Source organism: Phragmites australis, chromosome 5 (genome assembly GCF_958298935.1).
Source record: "Phragmites australis chromosome 5, lpPhrAust1.1, whole genome shotgun sequence".
NCBI classification, from domain to species: Eukaryota; Viridiplantae; Streptophyta; class Magnoliopsida; order Poales; family Poaceae; genus Phragmites; species Phragmites australis.
Window position 1 is genome coordinate 3,755,401 of NC_084925.1, and position 16,423 is coordinate 3,771,823.

Below are 16,423 nucleotides of genomic sequence, written 5' to 3' on the forward strand. Positions count from 1 at the left end.
GACCACTACCTCAGAACGAGCGGCAGGGAAGCGGGCTGGAGAGTCGGTAACAACTCCTGGATGACAGGACAGCCTGCATTTTCCTTTAAAAGTACGGAGGAGAGAACACTTGGAAGACCCTTGACATCGAACCTAACCAACGCTGTCCATGTGTGGTTTAACCGAAAGGAATGTTGATGGCTACGTTGGGCACACGATAAGAGCCGAAAATATCCAACCATTGGCTTGCCGTCTTGCCACCACCAGCACAACAGACCACACAAGTGACTAGTCCAATCAAAATATCGCCTTTCATGGCTCTGTTTATTTTTAATAATTTATTGTTATAATCTGAATTATGGGAAGAAGTTCGTTTCTATTAAACTATGAATTAAAAGTTTTTATAGTACAATATGACTGTAGATGATGATAATCAGCTTTAGATTATGATTGTTTATTCTTGCTTTTACTTTTAAGATTACAATCTATAATCCAAATAAAAAAAATATGACCTAATTAGTTAATCACAAAAGGGCTAGAGGCAGCCACCTCATACTCCCATGTTCCATCCATTTGCCACAAGATTTTTGCAACCTGATAGTTAATCTAGCTAATTAGGGACGAAAAGAACAAACAAACGTTGCCCACATGTTCCATTCTAGTATCTCCAGACTTGGTACTGGTTCAGCTCGTGCACAGCAGTGAATGAGCACTGGGCCCGCGGCAGCCGTGGGCCGGTCTGGATCAGGAGCACTCGGCCCAGCCCTCCTCGGCGTCCTCGGACGATGGCTGGCTCGCGGCGCGCGCAATCCTTGACGCGACGGTGAGAACCAGCCTCGCCGGCACGTGTGCGGCGGCCTCGAGCCGCCCGAGCAGCGCGGCCTCCCCGCCGAAGACGGCTCCGGCGGAGGCAATCTCCGACCAGAGCGCGGCGGCCATCGCGACACGGAGCGGGACGCGCGCGGCGGCCACGCCCCGGCCCAGCGCCCGGAGCGCACCCGCGGCCGCGGCCGCACGCCGGCGCGCGGCACCGGCCGCGAAGCCCATCCGCTTGGCCCAACCCTCGAGCACCGCCTCCGCGCGCGGCCGCCGCTCCCGCCCCCTCCCGGCCGCCGCCTTCGCCGGCGCCGGCGCCGCGGTCGACTCCGCGGAGTCCGCCGTGGACACGCAGGAGCTGCTCGACGCGGACTCGGCTCCCGCGGCCGCGCCCAGGCGGCGGCGGAGGTGCCTGGAGGCCAGGAAGTTGGCGCCGTGCACCTTGGCGTCGCAGCGCAGGCAGAGGAACGCCGAGTCGGCGGCGCAGTGCACGGCGGCCACGCCCCCGCAGAGCTCGCACCGCGTCCCACTCTTCCCGGCCGCGTCAGCAGCCATTTCTTGAATCCTTTCCCTGGTTCCCTTCTCCTCCTCAGACTCCGGAACCCTGGTGTGAGGTCGTAGCGAGTGGTGTCGAGTGGACGATGAGCTGGTGATCGCCTCCCGGGAGCGACGGACACGCGGCTAGGATATATACAAGTCCTCGCGAGACGTTTCGGGGAAACCGGCGGGCGGTGTAAGTTGCGCGGTTTGAGGAGGAGTGAAAACCGCGGGCGGAAGCGGAAGCGAAGCGGGGTTCGGATTGGAAGGCTCGGGCGATCGCGTGGCCGGTATTTAAAGGGGCCCCGCCCCGCCCCCCGACCACCGGCTTGGAGGAGCGCGCTACCTAGAGATGGCCATGGTGTGACTGGTCGCTGGCATTTGGACGTCCTAAGCTGCGGGAAGCATGTTTTCGTTAGTCTCGTTCCGTGAATACAAATATATATTTTCAATTTGATCGGTTGAGTTTCATTTTTCAATCTGACTTGGCTAATGGAGGAGGGCTTATTTTTCAATATTATAAAATTATTTTTATACGAGTGATCAATCACAATTTTATTTTTACATCTGTTTATATAACCTCAAATTCAATCGACTAAATATAAATTTAACATAATTTATCAAAAAAATACAACTAAAAAAATATTATTTTTTTCAACAAATATAAATCCACCCACATGTATAAATGATCCATATAGCTCAAATTCAATCAACTAAAAAGAAATTTAGCTCAATATATCAACAAGATATAACTAATCAAACATTTTTTAACAAATATAAATCTCTCTCTATATATGTATATATGGGGGATCCATATAGATAAAACCCCATTAAAACAAACAATCATACGTGTATAAGTTCCCTTGACTTCTCTCTCCCTCTCTTCGTTGGTGGCCTTCCTTCAATGTTCCTTTTCTGACACATGGAGAAAGAATCTGTGTAGCGTGGGCTAATTTTGGGTTCGTTTGGACTGTAGTGCAGCAGGTTCAACGCTTCTTTGTGGTCTCCATTTGCGATCGAACCAACACGATACTTCACCGAAGGTTTTGTCGAATAGCACTAGGCTACGTACGTGCTACTTCGTCTTCACGAGCTCATCTCCTACTTTTACGATGAAGATACATATGCCTTGATCCGCATGCAAATAACAAATCCATGGGAGCTAAACTCTATTACACCATGGCTGTTGGGAGAGCTGGTGAGCCCGGTCGGCTCCAGAGGCCAGTTTTTAGTGAAGTAAATTATGTAAGATCTCAGAAAGAAAAATTTTATGGAATCTTTATCTGTGCTATATATTTTGGATCTAACGGTCCATATATATACGTGTAGATGTGGTGAAAGATATGTGTCACGTAGAGGCAAGAATCTACGTGTGAGATCTGATCTTACAGAATTTGCTTTTAGCTCTTAGGTTAGACGATTCAAACCCAGACGCTTCGAAGATGCTCTTCATCTATCTGTAGTTGAGCGTGTGGGCCTTTATAATGAAAAAAATTGACTGTTAATCATATCGTATAGACCATTCAAACAACAATTAAGACACGGACAGGCTACTAAAACGCTAGCTCGATCTTGTTTAGTTTCTAGCATTGATCGGAGACGAAGCTTGTGCTTGCAGTTGAGTTACGACATGACAAATCCCCAGAGCTTCTCTAGCTTATCCAACTCCGTTCCCGTCCTTCAGCCTTTGAGACGAAAATAAAAGAAATCGCCACTTGTGACCAATCCGGCATTCAAGTGTACTTTGCACGCAATGCAAGTGTGGAATAATATATATATAACTGGTTAGATAAGCGGCCACGATTAAACGATAGAATAATAATAATTTTTATTTTAAAATAGACGATGTTTTATAGTTAAGTATAACTACTAAAGTAAAAGATAAAATAATCATCTTACTTTCTATTAATATCATTTATTATGTTAAAAATAAGATTTGTATTAGAAACAAGTTAGTTAATGGAAGAGGTAAGATTAAAAAAAAATAGATTAAAATTACTCAAAATCATAAAATGAAGGTGAGAGGGCGGGGCAAACAGGAGCCGTTGGTTGGAGAGCAGTGCAGGAGAGGAGCCAGCGATCGTAGAGCGATCCATGTCCACGAAACCTAGGCCGACTTGAAGACCCCAGGATTTTGTTATTCCTTGTCCAGTTCCCCCGTTCTGGAAGCTTAGCCAGCTGCTCCCTGTTTCTTTCGGTTTCTAAAAGCATGTTTGTCTTTAGTGGAATGAAGTGGGCGTGCGTGTCGGAAGTCGAATGGAGTCGACGTGCCGTATTCTAAAGATCATAATAACGAATATATTTGTTAAATATGGATGGATGTTTATTAGGAGATTTTGTGTTTGAAGTTTGATTTTTATTATGTTTATGACTGATATTATATTATCATTTGTTATTTGTTGATCTTTCTTTTGTAGTCTATGGTTAAAACTATGTAATAATAGATGGTCATATGTATGTCTTGTGCATATGCTAAATAATAAAGTATTCTTTTATTCAAAAAGCATGTTTGTCATACCTCCTGTAAGATTCCCAGATCCGGAATCTCCTGTATCTCATATATATCAACATCTTGATCAAGTAACTGATACTCACAGTATAATAACTATAATATTACAATCAAATTTTATACATAAATACTAAGATTTAAAATACATAAGGCTTACAAACCATATAATAATAATACAGTCCTGGCCGAACAGCCAACACAACATAGCGTAAAGTAAGGACACAAAACCACAAGCAGTTAGGGTGCGAACGCGACTTCTAAACTACTCTTCATCCCCGCCTTCATTTCCGACAAAGTCAGCATTTCACTTCTGAATGACAGTAATATTGAGTATAGAAGGTACTGAGCAAGCTCTATACTATTCAAGGTGTTAATATATGCATAAAGGAGTAATTCAAGAATAAGGCTTTATAATTTAGTTTTAAGCGTAAAGCAGTTTATGCAGTTATTCAATTGTATCATCTATTATTGACTTTAAAACAGTTTAAATAGTTCTAAACCTAATAACAAGCTATATTTGGAGGGTTTCGATCCTGTGAGAGGTTACACCTCTGTCGGTGTATTTAGAACCAGGGGTCCCTAAGTCCCGAGGCCAGGCCGGCCATCCACCACATGTCACCACCCTGCAAGGTAGGTAGAAGCTAAGTCCCGGGAGAAGGTGCTCGGGGCCGCCGCTTCTGGTTCCCGAGCACCCTAGTTCCCCGATGATCCGCAGAGCCCAAATACCAAGAAGGAAGTGCTCGGGAGAGAGTGCTCGGGGCTGCACGTGGCAGCCCCCGAGGACTCGGTGCCCCGAAGGTCCCATCGAAGTGCTCGGGAGAGAGTGCTCGGGGCTGCACGTGGCAGCTCCCGAGGACTCGGTGCCCCGAAGGTCCCACCGAAGTGCTCGGGAGAGAGTGCTCGGGGCTGCACGTGGCAGCCCCCGAGGACTCGGTGCCCCGAAGGTCCCACCGAAGTGCTCGGGAGAGAGTGCTCGGGGCTGCACGTGGCAGCCCCCGAGGACTCGGTGCCCCGAAGGTCCCACCGAAGTGCTCGGGAGAGAGTGCTCGGGGCTGCACGTGGCAGCCCCCGAGGACTCGGTGCCCCGAAGGTCCCACCGAAGTGCTCGGGAGAGAGTGCTCGGGGCTGCACGTGGCAGCCCCCGAGGACTCGGTGCCCCGAAGGTCCCACCGAAGTGCTCGGGAGAGAGTGCTCGGGGCTGCACGTGGCAGCCCCCGAGGACTCGGTGCCCCGAAGGTCCCACCGAAGTGCTCGGGAGAGAGTGCTCGGGGCTGCACGTGGCAGCCCCCGAAGGTTCGCGCAAGATCATTCAACGATCCGAAGGGTCCCGTCGTCAGGGTGTCATCCAGTCAAAGGCCCAATGCCGCATTTAATAGGCACGCGCGGTCTGACATCCTGACATCCTGACATTGTCAGCTGCCCACGCCCCAGTGTCAGACCCTGCCATGCACTGGCAGGGGGCCGTGGGTCCATTAAATGCACGGGTCCCGTCCCGTTTCATCCAGGTGCCTCGGGATAACGTTGCCAGAATCGAAGCGCTCCGCCTGCCACCCTGCCCTGGCAGAAGAACAAGACAGGGTGGGCGCACCGGGCACCTCTGAGGCTGCCCGGTGGGCCCCTTTTATGGCGCCCCGAGGCTTCCGCAGCGGCTGGTGGTCGAATGCGCGCCGCATTTCTCCACCGCCCCTGTCACTTCGCCAAGATGAAATGATTACGCCTTTCTCCGTGGCACCTTGGCATTCGCGTCCCCTCTTTCCCATTCAGGATATGTTGAGGTCGGCGCGCCTATAAAAGGAAAGGATGGAGAACACTAAAAAAGGGAGGAGAGAGCAACAGCCCCCGACCACAAGACGACCAAGAGACCAGACAACCAACAATCTCCGGCGAACTAGGCCAAAGATAGATCGACAGACACTCGAACCAGCTCAAGTTAAGCTAGAACATAAGAGCCTCAAGCTCTTTGTAAACAGTTCTCCCCTTAGAACCAGATACCTCCTTGAAGAATCCCCTTCAAGGATAAATATAGCGCTCATACAGGAGTAGGGTGTTACGCCTCCGTGCGGCCCGAACCTGTCTAAAACCCGGCGTACCCACTTTTCCTTGCATTAGGGTGATCGTCTCCCACTAGCCATCGCATTTATTTCCGTTCCCGCTTATTTCCCACACAAGCTTTTCCAGGATCATCCCCCCGGCCGAATCTCTAAAAAGGGGTCTCTCGGGATCCCTGCGACAGGAGTTCACTCTCCGACAGCTGGCGCGCCAGGTAGGGGGGAATATCCCTGGATTGTTTGTTTCACTTTTTTTCCACAGGAAAAGATGGCCGGTGGGCACCGTCTCCAGCGTTCCGGCTCCACTTCTAGTAACGGAGCGCTGCCCCACGACCGAGAAAGCCCCGTCGCTGCTGCGTGCCCGCGGCAGCCGCCATCCACGCGCGTGGTTTTTCCCGCCCAAGGGGATCAAGGCGCTGGGCCCATCAGCGCCGCCGCCGCTGCCGACGTACTTTCCGACCCCCAGCAGGTGGTCGGGACCCCGGCCGCCAGGTCCGCCTCTGGACCACGTCGGGTGCCGCCTCGGCGCAGGCTCGCTTTCAGTGAGGCCAGCCCAGGGAGCGCGTTGCTTGCAGCACATGCTCTCCTCAGACACCCGCCCATTCAGGCCACGCCAAACACTCCGGAAGGCCGGTGGATGCAAGATGTCGTCGCTTTGGTCGGCACTGCTCGTCGCCAGGTGCAGGCCGGGAGTCCTCGCGCCACTTCTCAGCACGGTGCCGCCAGAGCCGGCTCCTCAGCGGGCAACACCCGCACGGGCCGAGGGGTCTCCAGGCGGAGTGCCGTCCCCCTGGCCATGTCCGGAGCCCGGGACCTTCGTTTGCACCTTGACGAGCGGAGGGGCCACGAAGATGCCCGGGTCACTCTCGAACGTCAGCGGGAGACCCGGTAGGGGGTTGGGGCAGAGGACCAGGCTTCCTCTCTCCCGGCCCACGACCACCGGGGATCCCCGGCTCGCCGCTTCTCGCCACCGAGAACCCCCGCTCGTGCTGCGGGGTACGGCACCGGTTGCCGTGCCTTCACCACCGAGCTCCGCCGGGTGAGGTGGCCTTCCAAGTTCCGCCCCGAGCTGCCGGAGAAGTACGACGGGTCCATCGACCCCGTCGAGTTCCTCCAGATCTACACGACGGCCGTCCAAGCGGCCGGAGGCAGCGAAAAGGTGATGGTAAACTATTTTCATGTTGCCTTGAGGGGTTCCGCCCGCTCTTGGCTTATGAACTTACCCCCAGGATCTATCAGCTCCTGGGATGACCTGTGCCACCAATTCGTGGCCAACTTTCAGGGCACGTTCGCACGTCCCGGTTTGGAGTGCGACCTCCACGCCGTCCAACAGCAGGAAGGGGAGACGCTACGACGATTTATACAGCGTTTCAGCCAGGTTCGCAACACTATTCCGCGAGTGGCCCCCCATGCTGTTATTGTTGCTTTCCGGCAGGGCGTCCGTGATGAGCGGATGCTCGAGAAGCTAGGTACGCACGAGATCGAGACCCCTGCGGAACTTTTCGCACTGGCCGATAAGTGCGCCAAGGCTGCGGAGGCCAGGGCGTGGCATGCTCCTCGCCCCGCTTCCGATCAGCCAAGTTCTTCCCGCTCTGATAAGCGGGAAAAGAAAAAGAGAAGGAAGCGCGAGGCCGCTCCCGTCGAGCCAGCCCAAGTCCCCGCTCACAGGGAGCCGCAAGAGCCCGATCACCGGCAAGAGCGTCGGCCGGGTGTCGATCGGCGTCCCGTCAGGGCCCCTGCTCGGGCTCCTCCTCGGGCCTCTGTGCCCGCGAGGGCCCCGGCACCGGCTAGGGCGCCAGCTCCAGCAAGAGCCCCGGCCCCTGGCCGAGCTCCTATTCCAGCGAGGGCCCCCGCTCCCGCGGGGCCCGAGCCAGGTAAATGGTGTCCCATACACCTGACCAGATGGCACGACCTCACGGAGTGTCGTACGGTCAAAGGACTCGTGGAGCAGCGCCAGAGGGAGCGCGACGAGTCCCGCGGAGGAGGCGATACCGAGGTCGTCCCCAACAACGCCGAGCTCGGCTTCCAGGAGCCCGAGCATGCGGTCGCCTTCATCGACGGGGGCGCTTACACACCCTGCTCGCGCCGTGGCATCAAGGTCATGCGGCGCGAAGTGTGCTCGGCAACCCCGAGCGAGGAGGCCACAAGACCCCTGAGGTGGTCGGATGCTCCGATCACGTTCAGCATGGCTGATCACCCCGTCAGTACTGCAGCCGTGGGACGGCTACCTCTGGTAGTGTCTCCCACTATCTGCAACGTTAAGGTCGGCAGAGTGCTGATCGACGGTGGTGCCGGCCTCAACCTCCTTTCCAAAGAGGCTTTTGAGAAGCTGCAAGTATCTTCCCGACGTCTAAAGCCGTCACTCCCCTTCTGTGGAGTAACTCCCGGGCACTCCCTGCCCCTCGGGCAGGTTGAGTTGCCTGTCACATTCGGGAGCCGGGACAACTTCCGCACGGAGTGCGTCCTCTTCGATGTTGCGGAGCTCCCTCTCCCCTACAACGCCATCCTCGGGCGTCCGGCGCTCGCCAAGTTTATGATGGCCGTGCATTATGCATACCTTACGGTTAAGATGCCCGGCCCCGCAGGCTCTATTTCCGTGATCGCTGACTCCGGCGGCGCTGTCTCCTGCGCCGAACAATCATACATGGCTCTGGTCTCAGCGCAGGCCGAGGTTGATGGCTCTTCAGGGGGCCCGGGGCCCTCTTCATCCAGACCCCGACTCGCCGCCGACACCTCTGTTCCAACGAAGGAGGTCGAGGTGGGCGAAGACGCTACCCAGGTTGTCCGTATCGGCAGCGACCTGGGCAACAAATAGGAAAGCGCGCTCGTCGCCTTCCTCCGGGCTAACGTGGACGTGTTTGCCTGGCAACCGTCCGACATGCCCGGGATCCCTAGGGAGGTGAGCGAGCATCACTTGGCTGTTCGTCCGGACGCCCGCCCAGTGAAGCAGAAGGTCCGGCGGCAGGCGCCAGAGCGCCAGGAGTTTATCCGCGAGCAGGTCCGCAAGCTCCTCGACGCCGGATTCATCCGAGAAGTCCTCCACCCCGACTGGCTAGCAAACCCAGTCATCGTCCCGAAGGCCAACGGCAAGCTTCGCATGTGCGTGGACTACACCGACCTTAACAAGGCTTGTCCTAAAGATCCCTTCCCCTTACCTCGCATTGATCAAATCGTAGACTCAACTGCGGGATGTGATCTTTTGTGCTTCCTAGATGCAAACTCTGGGTATCACCAGATTCGCATGGCCGTAGGGGACGAGGAAAAAACTGCTTTTACTACCCCGGTGGGGACTTATTGCTACATGTCAATGCCTTTCGGCCTGCGCAATGCTGGATCATCCTTCCAGCGCGCCATTCGTATCACTCTTAACTCGCAGGTTGGCCGCAACGTCGAGGCTTACATCGACGATCTCGTGGTCAAAACCTGAGACCGCGCCACCCTGCTCGAGGACCTTGCCGAGACTTTCAACAGTCTCCGCTCTACCCGCCTCAAGCTCAACCCGGAGAAATGTGTCTTCGGGGTGCCGGCGGGCAAGCTCCTTGGTTTCTTGGTCTCTGGCCGAGGAATCGAGGTCAATCCGGAGAAGATCCGGGCCATCGAGCAGATGCGACCCCCGGTTCGACTCAAGGAGGTCCAGCGCCTCGCCGGCTGCATGGCAGCCCTCGGGCGCTTCATCTCCAAGCTCGGGGAGCGAGGGCTCCCCGTCTTCAAGCTTTTGAAGAAATCCGGTCGTTTTGACTGGACGTCGGAAGCCGAGCAGGCCTTCCGCGACTTAAAAAAGTACCTTACCTCGCCACCCGTTTTGGTGGCTCCCTCCCAAGGTGAGCCCCTACTACTTTATGTTTCGGCCACTCCACAGGTCGTGAGCATAGTGCTGGTGGTGGAGCGCGATGAATGTTCGGGGCCGGGTGCTGGGTCCCAGCTCCCAGAGACCCCCGACCGTTCACTTATCCTCGCGGCTCCCCCTGGGCAAGGGGTCGAGCCCGTACACACTGCTCTTCCCAACCAAGGAATCGAGCCCGAGTGCCCGGCCAGCCCCGACCATACCGCCGACCCTGGGGGCTGTGGCAGCCCCCCGGGTGGGGCCACCATCCGGGCCCGCCGGGTACAGCGACCGGTGTACTTTGTCAGCGAGGTCCTCCGGGAGGCCAAGACAAGGTATCCCCAGGCGCAGAAGCTACTCTATGCCGTGCTCGTCGCCTCCCGGAAGCTGCGCCACTACTTCCAGGCGCACAAGATCTCGGTGGTTACCACTTATCCACTGGGACCCATTCTCCGGAACCGGGAGGGCACCGGGCGCGTTGTCAAATGGGCGGTTGAGTTGGCGGAGTTCGACCTACACTTCGTCTGTCGCCAGGCAATCAAAAGCCAGGCACTCTCCGACTTCTTGGCAGAATGGACGCCCGTCCCCTGCGTCATCCCAGAAGAGATCTCTGCCTATCCTGGGCACGACGCGCCCGGGTACTGGGTTATGCACTTCGATGGCTCCCTCTCGCTGAAAGGCGCAGGGGCCGGAGTGGTTCTCACCTCCCCAACGGGTGAAGAGCTCCGGTACGTCGTACAGTTGCAGTTCCGCGCATCCAACAACATGGCGGAGTATGAAGGTCTCATCGCCGGCCTCCGGGCTGCGGTGGGGCTCGGGATTCGTCGCCTCCTGGTCAAAGGGGACTCCCAGCTGGTCGTCAACCAGGTTTCCAAGGAGTACCAGTGCACGGATCCTCAAATGGCAGCGTACGTGGATGCAGTCAGAAAGCTCGAGAGACGCTTCGACGGCCTCGAATTACGGCATATCCCTCGCCGCGACAATGCTCCAGCCGACGAGCTCTCTCGCCTGGCCTCCTCACGTGCGCGCGCCCCTGCCGGAGTCTTTGAAGAAAGACTCGCACGGCCTTCCGTCCTGCCTGCCGAACAGGATGAAGGGGAAACCTCGAACTCAATTCAGGGGACCCCGGCGGTGCCCTCAGTGGGAAGCCCCGTCAGGGCGCCGCCGTCCGGCGAGTGCGCTGTGCTCGCCGAATGTTCTCAAGATGCATCTCTCGGGCAGAAGGCGGCGATCTTCTCGCTGAGGTCCACGAGGGCGAGTGCGGTGGCCATTCATCGTTCCGCACGCTGGTCGGGAAAGCCTTCCGGTAAGGTTTCTACTGGCCTACAGCTCTCCAGGATGCTTCCGAGCTGGTTCGGCGCTGCAGGGCGTGCCAGTTCCATGCAAGGCAGATTCACCAGCCAGCTCAGGCTCTCCATACCATTCCCCTGTCATGGCCTTTCGCGGTCTGGGGTTTGGACATTCTGGGTCCATTCCCCCGAGCAGTCGGGGGCTATGCATACCTATATGTCGCTATCGACAAATTCACTAAGTGGCCGGAGGCGGTCCCAGTCATCAAGGTGACCAAAAACACGGCGCTCCAGTTTATTCGCGGCATCACTAGCCGCTTTGGTGTCCCCAATCGGATCATCACCGACAACGGCACCCAGTTCACTAGTGCCTTGTTCGGGGACTATTGCGAAGATCTCGGCATCAAACTTTGCTTCGCTTCCGTCGCTCATCCTCGGAGTAACGGGCAGGTCGAGCGCGCCAATGCGGAGATACTGAAGGGCCTCAAAACCCGGACCTATAACGTGCTCGCTAAGCACGGAAAGGGATGGGTAGACGAGCTGCCAGCCGTACTGTGGGCCAATCGGACTACGCCAAGCCGCGCCACCGGGGAAACTCCTTTTTTCCTCGTCTACGGCGCCGAAGCAGTCCTCCCCTCCGAGCTCACTCTGGGCTCCCCTCGAGTGCATGCATACTCTGAGGGTGAGCAGGAGCATCAAAGGCGCGACGACGTGGACTACCTGGAAGAGCGCCGGCGGAGTGCTGCTGTCCGGGCGGCTCGGTACCAGCAGAGTCTGCGGCGTTATCATCTGCGCCATGTCCGGGCCCGGTCTCTCGAGGTGGGGGACCTAGTTCTCCGACGCATCCAGTCGCGCGAAGGAATGAATAAGTTGTCCCCTGTGTGGGAAGGTCCCTTCACCGTGATCGCGGTCCCCCGGGCAGGTTCTTTCAGGTTGGCGACGGAGGAAGGACAGCCACTCCCGAATCCGTGGAACATCGAGCATCTTCGACGCTTCTACCCGTAGATGGTCGTGCTCGCGGTTCAGGTTAGCAAGGCCGGGGGCTTCTCCCCGCCCGAGCAGTCTGAAGGCTTCGCCCCGTGGGGTAAGTCGCTATCGCCCAACCTTGTAAATATTGCACATTAAGTTTTTCAATAAGCAATCGCTATGTCAAAATACTCTTTCTGGATTCCGTATGTTTAATCTGTCTGGTGAGGAGCTCGGTTGTGCGAGAAAAAGTTCGCTCTCTCTTTTTCCCCGCTGACAAAAGAATCCCGATCGGTATGCATGCGGGCAGTCGCCGCTGACTTACGTCCGCCATGGTAGGCTGTGGTGTTCGGTGTCGTGACAGGCTCCCGGGCACTACCGAGTTTCGGGGTGCTCCGGGTAATCCCATCGCTCGAGCTGCTCGAGTAGTCCGGAGCTCGGGCCCCCGGAGCGGGCTGTCGGTGCTCGGTCTGGTCTGTCATACCCGGGCGCCACCAAACCATAGGACCTCTGGGTTATGCCTCTGCCCGCTCTTGTCCGCCGGTTTGGGTGTTCGAGAGGTCTCGGGTCGAAAACGAGAGCAGTCTATAGCAAGTACCGCACTGACAGAGCGCACCAGACAAAGAAATCCTATTTTTTCTCTTAAGTCACAGGCTGGCGATCACGAGAAGCTCGGCCGCAAGGGCTTCAATGCCCCGGTCTCTGGTCGGCTCCAAGGGTCCTCGGGTGGTCCTACCACTTAGGCATGGGTGGTCGAGATCACCCGACCCTAGGAGCCTCGTATGCCTCTGGGCACTCGGGCGCTCCGTTGAAAGAATCGAGTCCCCGGGCACCCGAGCTCGGAAGCACATCCCTCCTGGATCGATGAGCTGGAAGGCCGACAGCTGTCCGGTGAGTGGTTATATTCAGACAAGTCTGCTTTAAGTAAATTCATGTCCTCGAGTCACTCTCGGGGGCTCTCGCGGTTTAATCTGTTCGGCGAGGTGGCCTCCTCGCACACAAAACCCTGCCGCGTGACTATTTTTTCCCAGAACGACAGAACGGTCTGCAGAAAAGAGTAGCATGCTTGCGATAACGTCTGACCGAAGCCCTTCGTGGTGGTCGTGGTGTTCGGTCCGCTTTTAAGGACCCCGAGCACTACCGAGTCCTCGGGTGCCCTGGGTAATCCTATCGCTCGAGCTGCTCGGGTAGTCCGGAGCTCAGGTCTCGGGGGCGGGCTGTCAGTGCTCGGCCTGGCCCGTTTAAAGCCCGGGCACCACCGGACCGCGAGGACTCTTGGTCACATTCTCGCCCGCACGCGTCTCCCTTCTACTAACTGAGTGGTCGCAAAGTGAAAAAGTGTTCATCAGGCACGGCATGTTCCGGGCGGGATCGATCCATCTCCCGGGCAAGGAAGTCTCTGTCTTTGTTCTTAACTTAGGCGATACGGATTCGTGAGAGCTTGAAGGCCGACTGTGCCAGTAACAGCGATCAAGACAACTTCATCCTCGGGGACGGGAAGGTCGGGAACGGCCCGACTGAGTACTCCCCGGGACTTCGAAGTAAAACATCGGAAGAAGCATCGAACACACAGAGAAAATGGAGTTGCGAGCCCAGGGAAAAACAGTCATTTAATATTCACAGGATATTTCCAAGGCATTTTCTAAGGGTTCACTCCTACATCTACAACAAAAGAAAAGAGGCTACAAAAGATCTAGTCGGCGGCAGAGGCGTCGGCTGAATCCTCTGAGTCATCCCCGGGGGCTGGCGGCGGCGGCACCTCTCGCCTGAAGCCGGCCGCCACCTCAGCGGCGGTACTCTGGACCGCTGCCCGGGCGGCCTCCCCCTCAGCCTCGACCACTCCCTCCCGCGCCGGCTCCAGTGGAAAGTTCGGGTCCCTGCTTCGGTAGCAGGCCAGGACGTGCTCGGCCACGGCACGTGCCAAGCCACGTCCCTCCCGGGCAGCAAGTTCCTGGACTGCCCAGGGCAGGGTCTCGAGGCGCTCGCAGACCTGCTGCAGCCCCAACACTTGTCGTGCGGGGCCGTCTCCCTTCTTGTCGTCGACAAGCCGTCCGAGACCACCCTTTTCCACGGCCCGTCGCATCCGCCGGAGTATGTCCTCCAGCATATGCTCAAGGTTGACCCGCGAGACAAAGGCAGTCTCGATTTTCTCCTTGGCGGCCCGCAGCTGTGCCTCGAGTCCCTGGTCCACGGCCGGACCGGAAGAACCGCCAGCCGCGGTGGGGGCGGCAGCCTGCTTCGTCTTGGCCACTATCTCGGACAAGGCGCGTTCGCGCTCGGCCAGTTCCGCCTCGTGCTTCGCATTCTCCTCCGCCCTGGTAGCCTTGGCGGCCGTCGCAGCAGCAGCTTCGCCCTCTCGGCGACTCAGTTCGCCTTCTCGGCGACTCAACTCATTCTCCCGCCGGGCCAACACATCCTCCTGCTAGGCCACCGAATCCTCCCAGGCACCGAGATCCGACGCCGATAGCTCGTTGTCCACTTCCCGGAGGGAGACGTCCTCCTCCCAGCGCTTGAATTCTTCTCTGATCTTCTGGAGATCGTCTTCCCAGCGCTGGAGATCGGCGCGCGTCTTCTCGGCCGCGCCCTCCCGGCGGGCCAGCTCGGCTTGCCGCTCCTCCGCGGCCTGCTCCCGGGCTGCGACCGCCACCTCCCTCTCCTGCACCTGCCCCATCCTGGCAAGGGCCTCGGCAGCTTGCTGCCTCGACGCCTCAGCCAAGCCAGCGGCGTCTTCTCGTTCCCGCGCGGCTTCTGCCCGCGCGGTCTTCAGAGTTTCTCGCTCCCGCGCGGCTTCCGCGCGGATGTCTTCTAGGAGCTTCTGCTCCCGCGCGGCTGCCGCACGGGCCTCCTCCTGGGCGCCCGCCAGCTGCGCCTTCTCCAGTACCAGGCGGGCGCGCTCGGCTTCGAGCTCCCCCTCCTTGGCCTTCACCACTGCGCCCAGCTGCCCGACTGCTACTTGGACGCCTTTAATGGCGGCCAGGAAGGGATCGGCGGGCCGGCCGGGCACTGGGGGGGCCCAGGCTTCTCCGCGGGATGCCTCCAGGGGGGCCGAGCTCTCCGCCGGGCCTTGCGCCGCCATCCACCCCGGGCTCTGCCTCCCCGGGGTAGTCTCCGCCGAAGCCAAGGTCTCGGACGGCGGCCGCATTCCCGCATCGGCCGCCCTGTCCGCCGGCCCCGGCAGAACATCCACCTCCACCATTATCCGCCCCGGGCTCTCCGCGCCCGGGGTAGGTTCCGCCGGTGCCCTTCTCTCAGCCGCCGCCTCCGCCTCTCTCCCAGGGGCCGCCACGTCAATTGGCATCTCCGCCGTTCCTATGCCGGCCTCCGCCGTCGCAGCGGGCAGGCTCGGCTCTGGCCCCGGCGCCTGCTCTCTCTCCGTCACAGCAGCGCCTGCAACCGGCCTACGGGAGACAAGTGAAAGTTGTCAAAACTCAGTTCGGGCCGGAAATGCCCATGGAAAAGCAAGCAAGAAGACTCACCGATACCGCCATTTGGCCGCTGGGAGCCTGATGTCCGGGTCCGGCACTGTCGGTCCGGACTCCTCCCGCCGCCTCTTCCGCTGGGGGCTCGGCTGAGCCGCTGCGCGGGCCACGGGTGCCGTCGTGCGGGTCTCGGTCTCCGCCGCACGGGTCTCGGTCTCCGCCGTGCGGGTCGCGGGCGCCGATGCAGGCCCCATCCGCACCAGGCGCGGCTCCAGCACCGGAAATGCCGCCGCTGCCGTCGGCGACGGCGGAGAGTCCGGCACCAGGATCAAGGCCCGGGGACGCTTTCCCCGGTCTCCCGGCGCCAACTCCTCAACAACTTCAGTGGCGCCCTCCTCTCTGGCACGGCGGCTGCCGCCTGCGGCGACCCCTTCGCCAGCCTGCGCCGAGCTGCCAGCAACCTCATCGCCAAGTAGTTCCTCCAGCCCGGGGAGTTCGGAGGCCTCAGGACTCCGGCTTCTTGGCCGGTCCACGGGCCCCTGGGCATCGAACTCCGGCAGCCCCGCCATAATGGCCACCCGGTTGGGGTTGGCGCAGAGCGCCATCTCCGGCCACGGGAGCTCCGTCCGGCTCATGTCCTCCGTTCCGGTGATCACTCGGGTCATCCCCCGCAGCTCCGCCTGCCCCAGATCCCAGCTCGCGCCAATCTGGGTCCTGGTGATGTCCTCCGGCCCGGTGTAGAATCAGCTTGGCCGGGCCCGCTCTCGCAAGGGCGCCAGCCGACGGCGCAGAAAGTCCACAACCACCATGACTGAGGTCAGCCCGCCCTCGCGCAGTTCCAGGATGCGCTCCAGCACCGGCTTCAGTCTCGCATCTTCTGGTGGCGGTGCCTCCCACGTTGATCGCCGAGGTTCCGCCGCCTTCTCTGGCAATTCGAGGCGCTCGTGGGGGTCGATGTCGACGAAGAACCAGTCCCGTCGCCATTCCTCCCACTTGCTGCGCATCACCTGGGGAATGTAATGGTCCCCCAGGTCTTC

At 58.2% G+C, this 16,423-nt stretch overlaps 1 protein-coding gene across 1 annotated transcript; it reads right to left on the reverse strand.

The window, feature by feature from the left end:
* Nucleotides 1–403: 403 nt before the first annotated feature.
* On the reverse strand, nucleotides 404–1,609 carry LOC133918468 (B-box zinc finger protein 32-like). Its single transcript, XM_062362353.1, has one exon. It carries the CDS (start codon nucleotides 1,348–1,350, stop codon nucleotides 724–726), a length of 627 nt encoding a protein of 208 aa, XP_062218337.1. The 5' UTR covers nucleotides 1,351–1,609; the 3' UTR covers nucleotides 404–723.
* Nucleotides 1,610–16,423: the final 14,814 nt, after the last annotated feature.